The 10,654-nt window shown below is 44.0% G+C and overlaps 2 protein-coding genes across 4 annotated transcripts in view; one reads left to right on the top strand and one right to left on the bottom strand.

Annotated features, from left to right (window-relative positions):
• LOC117770976 (G1/S-specific cyclin-E2-like) overlaps positions 1 to 2,479 on the top strand; it is a 5,261-nt gene extending 2,782 nt beyond the window's left edge. The window contains exons 6-13 of one of the 2 annotated variants that reach the window (XR_004615470.1): positions 1 to 4; positions 245 to 391; positions 540 to 635; positions 726 to 860; positions 1,064 to 1,175; positions 1,541 to 1,695; positions 1,953 to 2,295; positions 2,343 to 2,479. The exon at positions 1 to 4 is cut by the window's left edge and continues 132 nt beyond it. Coding sequence is in view for 1 of the 2 variants with exons in the window: in XM_034600943.1 (XP_034456834.1) it covers positions 1 to 4; positions 245 to 391; positions 540 to 635; positions 726 to 860; positions 1,064 to 1,175; positions 1,541 to 1,695; positions 1,953 to 2,051 (748 nt within the window). In the remaining variant the exon portion in view is untranslated. Of the gene's footprint in view, positions 5 to 244; positions 392 to 539; positions 636 to 725; positions 861 to 1,063; positions 1,176 to 1,540; positions 1,696 to 1,952; positions 2,301 to 2,342 lie in introns of those variants that run through there. The other variant, XM_034600943.1, reaches the window with a different exon arrangement.
• Positions 2,480 to 2,557: 78 nt separating this feature from the next.
• ints8 (integrator complex subunit 8) lies at positions 2,558 to 10,268 on the bottom strand. 2 transcript variants are annotated; one of them, XM_034600822.1, is made up of 28 exons: positions 10,105 to 10,268; positions 9,135 to 9,273; positions 8,760 to 8,934; positions 8,414 to 8,554; positions 8,053 to 8,124; positions 7,851 to 7,902; positions 7,579 to 7,758; positions 7,314 to 7,421; positions 7,071 to 7,223; positions 6,878 to 6,978; positions 6,636 to 6,777; positions 6,418 to 6,488; positions 6,129 to 6,304; positions 5,881 to 6,011; positions 5,657 to 5,767; positions 5,349 to 5,553; positions 4,986 to 5,107; positions 4,685 to 4,869; positions 4,562 to 4,595; positions 4,412 to 4,471; positions 4,213 to 4,274; positions 4,018 to 4,136; positions 3,598 to 3,701; positions 3,395 to 3,445; positions 3,195 to 3,268; positions 3,044 to 3,108; positions 2,845 to 2,888; positions 2,558 to 2,765 (listed from the first exon to the last, which is right to left on the bottom strand). In XM_034600822.1, the coding sequence occupies exons 2-28, from the start codon at positions 9,265 to 9,267 to the stop codon at positions 2,649 to 2,651; spliced, it is 2,988 nt and encodes a 995-aa protein (XP_034456713.1). In that variant the 5' UTR covers positions 9,268 to 9,273; positions 10,105 to 10,268; the 3' UTR covers positions 2,558 to 2,648. The 2 variants fall into 2 exon arrangements, with proteins under 2 accessions (XP_034456713.1, XP_034456712.1); XM_034600821.1 differs by having other exon boundaries at positions 10,208 to 10,259.
• Between the last annotated feature and the right edge of the window lie 386 nt (positions 10,269 to 10,654).

Here is a 10,654-nt window from a genome sequence, read left to right as displayed (position 1 = left end):
CGAGGCAAGTTTTCATCCACATCTCGTGTTTTTCAACTTCAACTGGAGGGTTTGGGAAAAATCTCATGTTTTTATAGTTTCTTTCTGCAGTGAAATATTTATCTTTGCTCTTCAACTTGGCATTTTTATAATTTCTGGCTGTTTTGGCGAAATCTTCTTATGGTCCCTGTTTTGTAAATGCACAGTGAAAAATGTGTAAAATTCCATATCCATCCAGTTGATCATATTCCACTGGTGTCTTCAGGTGAGTGGGGCGTACACACTTCACCGGCAGACGTTCTACCTGGCACAGGACTACTTCGACCGCTTCATGTTGACCCAGAACAACATTGAAAAGAATATGCTGCAGCTCATTGGGATCACCTGTCTATTTATAGCATCAAAGATGGAGGTAAAGAAGAACAGGGAGTCTGGCACAACTGTTTAAAATGTGTAAAAACAATTAGAACAGTGTTGTTTGACGAGCCTGGGAAGAGGAGTCACTTGTTGTTGTCATATATGCCGTATATATTGAATAATAATTTGTTATTTCCCTGCAGGAAGCCTGTCCTCCAAAACTCTCCCAGATGGCTCATGTGACTGCAGGGACCTACTATGAGGAAGAGATTCTTCAAATGGAGTTAATCATTTTGAAGGTAATACAATTGTGACCATTTTTTAAAAATGAATAATCAATATTAGGGCTTTATTTTTTTCATCGTTCTGTTTTGCTCTATGTTTCACAGGCGCTGCGTTGGAACCTCTGCCCGGAAACAGCTGTGTCGTGGCTGAAGCTTTATTTCCAGCTGGCTTCGATGAACGCCAACTCCGACCTGCTGGAGCCGCAGTTTCCCCACGACCTTTACGTCCAGATGACGCGGGTGGGTGCTCACATGGGACTGAGCTTGTTAAGCACTGACACAAACCTCAGCTTCAAAACTGAATCAAGAGTTTAGTCAACATTTCTCTGCGTTTAAAGCTCCACAAAGAGTTTTCCTAACTCGTGTTTCATTTCCAGCTCCTGAGCTTTCAGCAAACGAGAGACTGGTATTAAACTCCGATTCATCTCTCATGTCTCTTCCAGCTTTTAGATCTCTGTGTCCTCAGTATAAACTCTCTGGACTTCCAGTACCGAGTGTTGGCTGCTTCAGTCCTGTGTCATTTCCTTCAGCAGGAAACAGTTGAAAAGGTCTCAGGTGAGATTTGGGATGAATGACATTCATAGAAAATGTAGTGTTGGAGCATTGATCAATGACTATGAAAATGACTCCAGACACAGTTAAAGAACTTTGATTTATTAGTGTTTGTCAAAAAGCATAAAAACTTTTAGTTACAGATTAAATGAAATATAATGTAGTGAATATTTCTTTTAATTTAGTTTTTTCTCATTTCTCCCTGAATTAATGGTGCAAGTGGAGCAACAACACTACATGTTTTGGCTGATATGTAATTTTGTAAGATTTACCGTGTTAATAAGTGCCTTGAAATAATGTACAATATGATTCGGTGCTATACAAATACAATGTAATTGCATTGTGCGTGTTTTTCTCTCCGTGCTCAGGTCTGTCGAGAGACGTCATCCAGCCCTGCGTGAACTGGATGGCTCCCTTCGTCGAGTCAGTGGGTCCGTTCGGCCGAGCGACACCGAAGGATTTAGCCAGAATGAAAGAAGAGAGACACAACATCCAGACACACACAGACTACATGACACTGCTGGTGAGAATTCTTTCTTCTGATAGTTCAAGAAAGGTTTGTAATCAGTTCATCCTTGAGTCCAAGTGAACATTTGTAAAAAAAAAAAGTTTAATAAATTCCCCGAAGGCATTCTTGAGGTATCGTGTTCACAAGAAACAGACAGACAACCGGAAAATATAATATCTCCAGCCACTGTATTGTATTGTTATCCCAACATATTAATGCCAATGATTTACTGAAACCACTTGTTTGTTCCTTCAACCTTTTTTTTATTTTAGGATGACGCCAGTAATAAAGAAGTGAGCGGCGAGTTCCTCACTCCTCCGAGCAGCACAGAGAAAACACACAGTGAGCTGCAGGAGGAGACGCTGAAGTGAACAGAGGGGCAACACAATTAAAGTCTCACATTACAAACACTGAGTCCTGTTCGCTGGAGACGCCTCCGATCACAGCCAGTGCAGAAAAAGACTGTTTACAGGAGTCAGAGTCCTGATGGGATTTTTATTTCTCGTGTGCCGCTAAAATTTTTTGCTGAACGTTTCCTCCGGGACGATGTTTTTGACAGAATCGTATCGAAGCTGTTTTTGTCTTGAGATTTTGTCTTTTTAGCCGCGATGTTTGGTGCTTTGATTCAGAAAAAAGTGTTTGCCGTAAGTTGTCATTTCTAGATGACATTTTATACTGAATGTGCAATTGTCTAATTTTTGTAGCATATTAAATATGTTCATCGCCAAAACTTCAGGTTGAGTTTAAACGTTACATTCTGTTAGAACCAGTCGAGTCTTTGAAAGTCTCAAAGGAAAAAAACAACCATTGCTTGTGACTCAGGGCATTAAATCGTCATGAACTATTTTTTTCAAAAGATTACAAATGTACAAATGAGCTGTATTTATTTAGAAGTTTATTTTCTACCACAAAATAAAAAAATACACCCCCCCCATCCCGAATGTCTGGCAGTGGTTTGTTCACGTCTGCTAGAAATACAGTTTTGCCATCGCCTGCAGGAATCTCTTCTTCCTCTTCTGAGCCGCCAGCTGCAGCACCTCCTCTGGGTTACTGGTGTTCAGCTCCGTCTGTCCGATCGCCTTTATCTGAGGGGGGAGAGAGAGGGAGGCTCAGGAAACCTTGGGTACATCAGAAGTTAACTAACCGTGTCGGTATCGGACTTACCGCTATCTGTCTCTTCTCGGACTCGCCCCGTTTGTGGTGAATGTCTGAACGCACATTAAGGGAAGAATCACGGTAAACTGGGAATAATATGTAGCAGTGAGAGTGAATATCAGAGACGAGACAAGGTTAACAACATGTCTGGAGATGACTGGTGTAGTTTTCTCCCTCATGAATCAAACATCAATAACCCAGAGGATACGTGTGAGATATTCCAGGATGGTGACGTCCCAGATGTAGTCGTAGAAAGAATCCATGGCGTCGTGACTGTGGTGAGATGAGAAAAAAAGAATTCCAGATGTTAGGAACAGTTGGTTTTTGATGCTGGTGCCGTGCGTGGCGTTGGGTCGTACCTGTTCTGTTCTTGAAGAGCTTTGAACGCCGTCATGTAGTCGACTTCTCTCAGAAACTGGCAGAGGACGGCAACCTGAGATGGAGACAAAACATTTATTAATACTGTTCAATCAGGAACAACAAGACAGATTCACTGAACTATACACTGGAGAAGAACGGTTGTCAACTACTATGACCTGAGTGAGGGTCTGGGTCCTACCTGTGTGTGGCAGTTCATCATCGAACAGCACTTGATCATCCTCTTCAGAACCTGCGAACAACAACCACGTTCCAATTCTGTTCATACAGGCACTGAAACAGGTTTAGCTTGTCATCTTTTATAACTTGGCTTCCTTGGTGTTAAAAAGCTGTCGATCACTTCATTGTCACAGTCAGTGCAGAGTTTTATAAGTCGTGTTGTACCTGGTCGGTGTAAACATCCGGGGGAACGGCTTTGGTGAAGAAGTCCGAGGCCACGGCTCCGGCCTGGAGGTAGAGGTTCAGAGCAGCGGAGTATTGGTTGGTCACTGCAGAGACAAAAGGATGGAAGCCATTACACAAACTGAAAGGTGAGTTTTCAAATAGGTTTCCTGAGCCGTCGGGGACAATTAATCTTCCAGGTCTTCATTGTTTGCTACAGAAAGTTGTGTCACTCACAGCAGAAAGTAAAAAAACTTTTTGAAGTTTCCGTGCATCCACCTCGTCTCATTACTTTTGTATCTAATTCTAACAATTAGGGAAATTGGTGTTTTAACCAATTATATTTCTGACATATGGGTTATCCATATCAATGGCACATCCGGCCCCTGCAGTCTCTGGTGTGACGTGGCTGTTTCCTCTCACCAAAGTAGATGTCGGCCTGCGTGATGAGCCACGACTGGTTGTTGGGGTTCAGGGTGAGAGCGTAGGACACCAGCTCTTTGACCGTCACAGCCACAGCTTCCACATCCACGGCCTGGATGCTGCTCAACACACATCACCACAGTTAGTGGTTTCGATCAGTGAGGACTCACTTGTTTAGAAAATGCTAATTCTTACTTTAGAAGAGTAGACGGCCAGATGGAGAGGTGTTCGGCTGTCACTTCATTCACAATATCATCCTGAAGTGGAAGAAAAGGGTTCAAGAGATGAGTGTGTGTGTGCAGACTGGAGTTACAGGTGCAGCAGCAACACCACCAAACAGTACCAGGGGTTTTTAGATTTACTGTAAGGTCACTTCGGCACATTAGCCACATACCCGCACTATACTGTGGAGCCTCACAAACAGGGAAATGAGGGTCGTCAACACCAGCGGCTCCTGCAAGAGAAGTTAAACTTGTTATTGCTCCCTCACACATTTGAAATGTAATATTTCTACTGTTCAAGTTTGACTTATCTTAATACTCACTCGAAGTTTCTTGATGAAAGTGGTGAATTTGCTCCTAAACAATGAAAACAAACCAGAATCAAGCAAAAGTAGAAACCCTTTAAACCCTTTAAACCCTGTGGGAACCAGTGAGCCTGTGTGTACCTGTGTAAGATGCCCATGGACGACTCTCTCTGTTTAATGAGGCCCACTCGGCCGTCGTTGTTCCTCTTGTGCTGGATGGACATGCTGCAGATCTGAACCACCACGTCCCACAGCTCCTTGGCAGTGCGTCGACTCTCTTTGGGACCCGGGAGCTCTTTGCATGTCGACGCCAGGAGCTGACCGAGCTTAATACAAATAAATAATAGAGATTATTTTTCATCTTTATTCACACTCCAAGCTCCATCTTTGTTTAAACCCACAGGAGGGGGGTTAGGGTTAGAAACTTAAAAACACCTCCTACCTTGATGTATGGGTTGTTCATGACCAGAGACGATGGCACCTGCAGAGTCAGGTAGTCGTTCTCCCTCCAGTTCAACATGAAGGCGACGCACTCCTCTCCTACCACCTGACGCAGAGGCAGATCTGGTGATAAAAAACGTTATCCATCAGGTAGTGACTCGGAAAATAACACTGGTTTAGGTTGGTGAGTGAAATGTGAAAAGATTACAAACAGCTTTAGACTTTCTTTTACTGTGCAAACGACACCACGAGTTAAAGAGAGCATCCAAAAGTGTCTCGTTTCATTTCTGCACCAAAAAAATCGAAAATGCAAAACTAAGTTACACGTAGTTACAGATCAGGTAACGAGTCAACATCCTCTCACCGTGAATCCTCATCTCCAGGTAACCTCTGACCCTGCTGACCAGGTCCGAGGGCGGTCGCTCCTTGCTGCCCTCAGCCGCCATCGTCTCGTGCGCTCGGACCTCCAGCAGCAGCATCTCGTTCAGCATCACCTGCCTCAGCTTCGGGGAGAACTCGGTGACCAGCTCCAGGCAGGCGGAGAAGAACTGCCGTGCGTGGGCAAAGTCCTGAGACAACAGGAAAACACGATTCAAGAGTTTAACGTTTGTCGTTTAAAAGAGATTTCAAGTCATTTACTTACAATTCTGAGCTCGGATAGTATAATCTCACCTTTATTGAAATGCAGTGGAGTCCTTTGGCCATGAGGATGTACACGAGGTCCTTGGTCAGGTTGTCTTTGATACTGAGGATCACATTGATGTAGTCTGGAGGAACCTCCCACTGTGCACACATACAGGAAGTAGTGTTATTTTGTCAATTAAGAAATTCCTCACATTTCTCTTAATAATACTTCTATAAAGTGTCCTTCCAGTATCTTTTCTTGAACCTCTGACCTTACTGTTGACCCTCCAGAAGGGTCGTTCAGCCATTCCGTGGAGTTCAATAAGAATCTGTCTGATCCTGCGCGGCTCCAGCGAGAGGATGAGCTGCTGCTCCAGCTGCCCGATGTTCACACTGGCTGAAGCTGGCGAACCGAAATAAAATAAGTCCCAAAGCTAAAGACACGTTGATGCAGAAACACGTCAATGGCGGCATTTCAACAGAAAGGAATAATGTGCAGAAGAAGAATCCAGCCCTGCACCTGGAATGTCGTAGAAGGAAGGCAGAGGTTTGGCACTGAGGTTGATCGTGGCCGACCTCTTCCTCATCTGCTCCACCAGGACCTTCCTCTCCTCCTCCCGCAGCAGCTCCATGAAGAGCTTATGAGACGACACAACAAACACCAGAGACAGATCCTCCAGGCTTTCACACAGAGTCCTGCACAACGGGAAGGGTTTAATTCAGGAGTCAGACAAGTCGAGGTTATCATTAAAAATCATCCCTCAGTCTGATTCTTGGCAAGTAAAATGATTCTTCTGTGCGTCACTCACTTCATGAAGCTGGCCATGTTTCTTCTGGACGTCTCAGATGGACGTTCCTTTTCCAGCGAACGTGTGCAAACCTGCAGGACGACGAAAACAGGATTTCAGTTTTTAAAACAATGAGAGAATTGACAATGACCACTTTTCATAATGCTTCATTGATACAAACTGGAATAAGAACAGTACAGATGGTTGTGTAGTATTTAAGGATTGTAGAACTTGATTACCTCTAACATGAAGTCCACCAGACGTTTAGTGGGTCTGAGGAGCAGCTGCTGGAAACGAACGCTGAGCACTTCTCCTTCCAGAGCGTCTCGGACGGCGTTACAGACACACAGCTTGTGGCAAACTTCATCCAGTCCTGTTTCCCTGCACAGTTGTAGAGGAGGTTTGACATGTAAATGTGTTGATCAGCAGAATGAGCTTATGGCCTGGACTGACTGGGACTATGGAAGCAGTGTGGTCTCACCCCTGTTGGACGTTGTACAGCAGCTCCCTGAGGACAGAGCGTCTGAAGTTGTTTGGCAAACTGCGACTCACGTTGTCTTTGATGAAGGATTCGATGACGGCCTGTGAGAGTGGAAGAGGAAATACTAAACATTGTAAACAGTTCTCCTCATAAGCTTAACACAGAATATGATATGACACGTGTGTGCTCTGACCTGGTGGTTGTGCGCCCTGATCAGGCTGTTGATGTGATCGTAGGCTGTGGTGTGGGAGTCAGCGGGGTCACAGTCTCCAGTCAACGCGCTGCAGGCGTTCCAGTAACCGGCCAAACGCTTCTCATCCAGGTGAACGTGAACAGTCGAGTCCAGCTGAAAATAACAATATATACAGGAATTACTGAGATCTACGGATTCTCTATGATATGTCATAAATGTCAGAATGAATTTAGGTAAATCTACCTTCTTCAAAAGTTCCTTTGTCTGTCTGAAGTGATCCCTGGCTTTCTCAAACGCTGGCTGGTCTGTGCAGCCTTGCTGGAAGAAAATACCTCCCAAATCATAGTGCACCTGAAACAATAAATACAAGTTACACCCAACTGGAATAGGGTTCAACTCTGAGTTCATGAATCCTTCATGTTTATTCTAAAAACTCTGACATGTATTCGTTAATGCAACTTTAATCTAAAACGTATCCCAGCAAGATAAAACTGAGCCGTCCTCCAACCTGACAGTGCAGCTCATCAGCGCTGATGCAAAGCCCAGCGGTCGAGGACTCCGTCTCTCCGTTGGCAGCGGCATCGGCAGCCAACAGGTCCAGAGTCCTCATGGTGTGGACGTAGAAATCTTTCTTCAGCTGCAGAGCTCCTTCCAGGACGCTGATTGAGTCTGTTGCCTGTTCTTTCAGCTGAGGGCGTAAGACAAGAAAAGACATGAGACTTCATCTACTCAGGGAAATGTTGTTCATCCAAACCTTTACAAAATCAAAGGTTAACTCACCACCGTCAGGATGTTTTCTGTCATTTCTTTCTCCTGCTGCACGATGCTTAACCTACGACAAAGCAGAAGGATAAAGTCCCTTGTGTCTTGATGTGGTTTACAACATTTACATGTAATTCAATCTATACATTATCTATACAGTAACTGAGCCTGGATGGTGCCATTTGTACAGTTGAGTTTATTTGTTGTATAAAGAACTCACATGTTCATCTGATGAGGTCCTGGTTTGGTCTGTTTCTCTGGGAAGCTGCTCGACACGATGGTTCTGATGGCCCTTTGACAAAAGGTACAAGAAAAACTGGACATGAGAAACACTTGGCTGATCTAAACTCATTTTCTGCACATTTAACACTCAAATTCTTGCATGCATCATATTTTGAGATGTTGATTATTTGTACAGAAATCTACAAATACAGTAAATCACTTCTGAACTTTATATCTTTGACTGAATTCTCTGAAATCTCGACACGACTGTAAATAGATAATTAGAATTCCAGGTTAAACATTCATTAGCTAAAACAGTGCATCTGCTCCCAGTTTGTTGAACGTCTTCTCTCACTGACCAGCGGTTGTAGATGATGACGGCCATGGCGGTGGTGGGAGGCAGAGTGGAGAGGTCCAGGTCCACATGTTTCACCCCTGGAGGCACTTTGCTCACACACAGGAGCTCGTTCAGCAACATGTTTAATACTGGAATGGTCAAACTGCAGGAAAGACGGGGAAATCAGTGCATAATGCAAGAACCTATATGGGGAGTTAGACTACAGACATATCAGACGTGCTTTAATCTAAAAAACGTTACATTTACACTTCTGATATGTCATAAAAATGATATCATTGACAGGAAGGAATTCCTCTGAAGGAATAGAGATTAGTGGAATTAAAACAAAAAATGTATTGTGAACTTACCCTTTCTCGAGTACTTCCAGATCCCACTTCATGTGCGCAGCCACCTTCAGCGCCAGCAGCTTCAGGGTGCGGTTCCTGCGGTTGTCTGCTGGAGGCTGAACCAGGTTCTGCTCATTCACCGACGGCTTCGACGCCTGCTCCAGGAACTGGACGATCAGCTGCACTGGTATTGGGTCTGAGGAAAGAGACGTCACCAAAGTTTGTTTTTATACAAAACCTTTTGCTGCATTTTCTTTTTCTGGAAACTTAATTGTAATATTTTTTACATATATCCTCAAGTAGACGTTTGTCCTTGATATTTCGTTGACATGGTGGTTTACAGCGTGATGAGAAATGGCCGAAGCGACAGAATAACAGAGGTGAGTTCGAGCTGACCTGGGTTGGACTTCTGCAGGTGGTGCTCCAGGAGGTTTACGTCCAGGAGGAACTCGAACCATGACGTCTGAAGAGGCGTGCTGGGCCGACCGGTGGCCACAGCCGCCACCCGGTCTGCTGCCTCAACACTCATCCTCCCCTGGCGGACACCGAGACAGACGTGAAAACTGGGATTATCTATCTGTAATCTATTTATTATTTTAGATTAGAACAAGTAAAAACCTGAAAGGAACTTACAGATCACACTATCAACAAGCACAAGCTCTCCTCATTTGAATATTCATACAATAAATTTACACCCTTTACACATTTAAATAACTGACTCGAAAGCATCTTATCTGACAGTTAGTTTCTTGGTTAGAATAGTTAGCCCCTGTATGATTAAACTCCTGCACACCGGAAGTCAACAGAACAACAACAACAAAGACTCGGGTTCCTGTGCTACACGTCACCAACAGGCAGAAAACAACTATCAACACATTTAACCAAACATCTTTCCATGACCTGAAGTGAAAGATGTCCACGTTTAAATAGCCTGGTGCTTAATAGACATGTATACACAGTGAGTAACTGCAGTATATCACCCATCAGTTATGATTGTAGCCATTTAAATGTACGTATACTGGAAAATGTTGTATTGTTCTAATCAAACCATCTTATTTGGTCGTTTATCAGAAAGACTTTTACTTTTTAAACACCAAAGGAAACTTCATAACAATCGTTAGCTGTGTTTTCATGTATGATTTCATGCGAGGGCCTGGGGAGCTTCGATATCCCTCATGTGTTGTCCCGACTGGGCGGGGGTTTCACTTTGTATGTAGGCAAACAAAAAGGTGTCAGGTGGGTTCCCGGCTGCTGCTGTGAGCAAAGCAAACATGCCCGAAGCTAACACACTGTGAGCTAACGAAGCGGCTAACTAGCTAAACCCCGCAGCCGCCGGGTCCGCGCGCACGTGGACGGATCATCTTACCTCAACGGGCCCGAACGAACAAGGGGAGGAAACGAGAGCTGGACCGAGAGGAGGCGAGATAGAACCAAGAGCAGCTGCGGCTACAGGGGTTGTTTGTTCTCACATAATTCATCCGGCGCTTCGACATCGCCGCACTTCCGCTTCCGCTGCGTCGCCAGGGAGACGCCATGGAGGCAGCCCGGGAAACTTATACCCGAGTGACTAGAATCAAATACTACGAAATAAACTTTATAATGTATAGGTTTATATAATTTGATACTAGCAATTTACCTTAGATTAAAAATATTGTGTCTATAACGATATATTAATACACTTTTTTTTTGCATGAGTAGACAATAGCTTCAGAGGGGGCATGGATCTAGTCTGACTCTAGCTGTCATATACAAATTGATCAGGATCTACGTGTCCTAGGTTTCTAAATGAAACTCAATCAGTATTTTATTCCTATATACTATAGGAATAAAATACAACTATTTAGACCAAAAATGACGACATCTTAAATTGGTAGATTTTGGTCTCTCTGGTCTTTATTCTACAAAAAAACATCGTC

Source organism: Hippoglossus hippoglossus, chromosome 11 (genome assembly GCF_009819705.1).
Source record: "Hippoglossus hippoglossus isolate fHipHip1 chromosome 11, fHipHip1.pri, whole genome shotgun sequence".
Lineage (NCBI taxonomy): Eukaryota > Metazoa > Chordata > Actinopteri > Pleuronectiformes > Pleuronectidae > Hippoglossus > Hippoglossus hippoglossus.
Note: the sequence above shows the minus strand (reverse complement) of the source record. Positions and strands in the feature narration are given on the sequence as shown.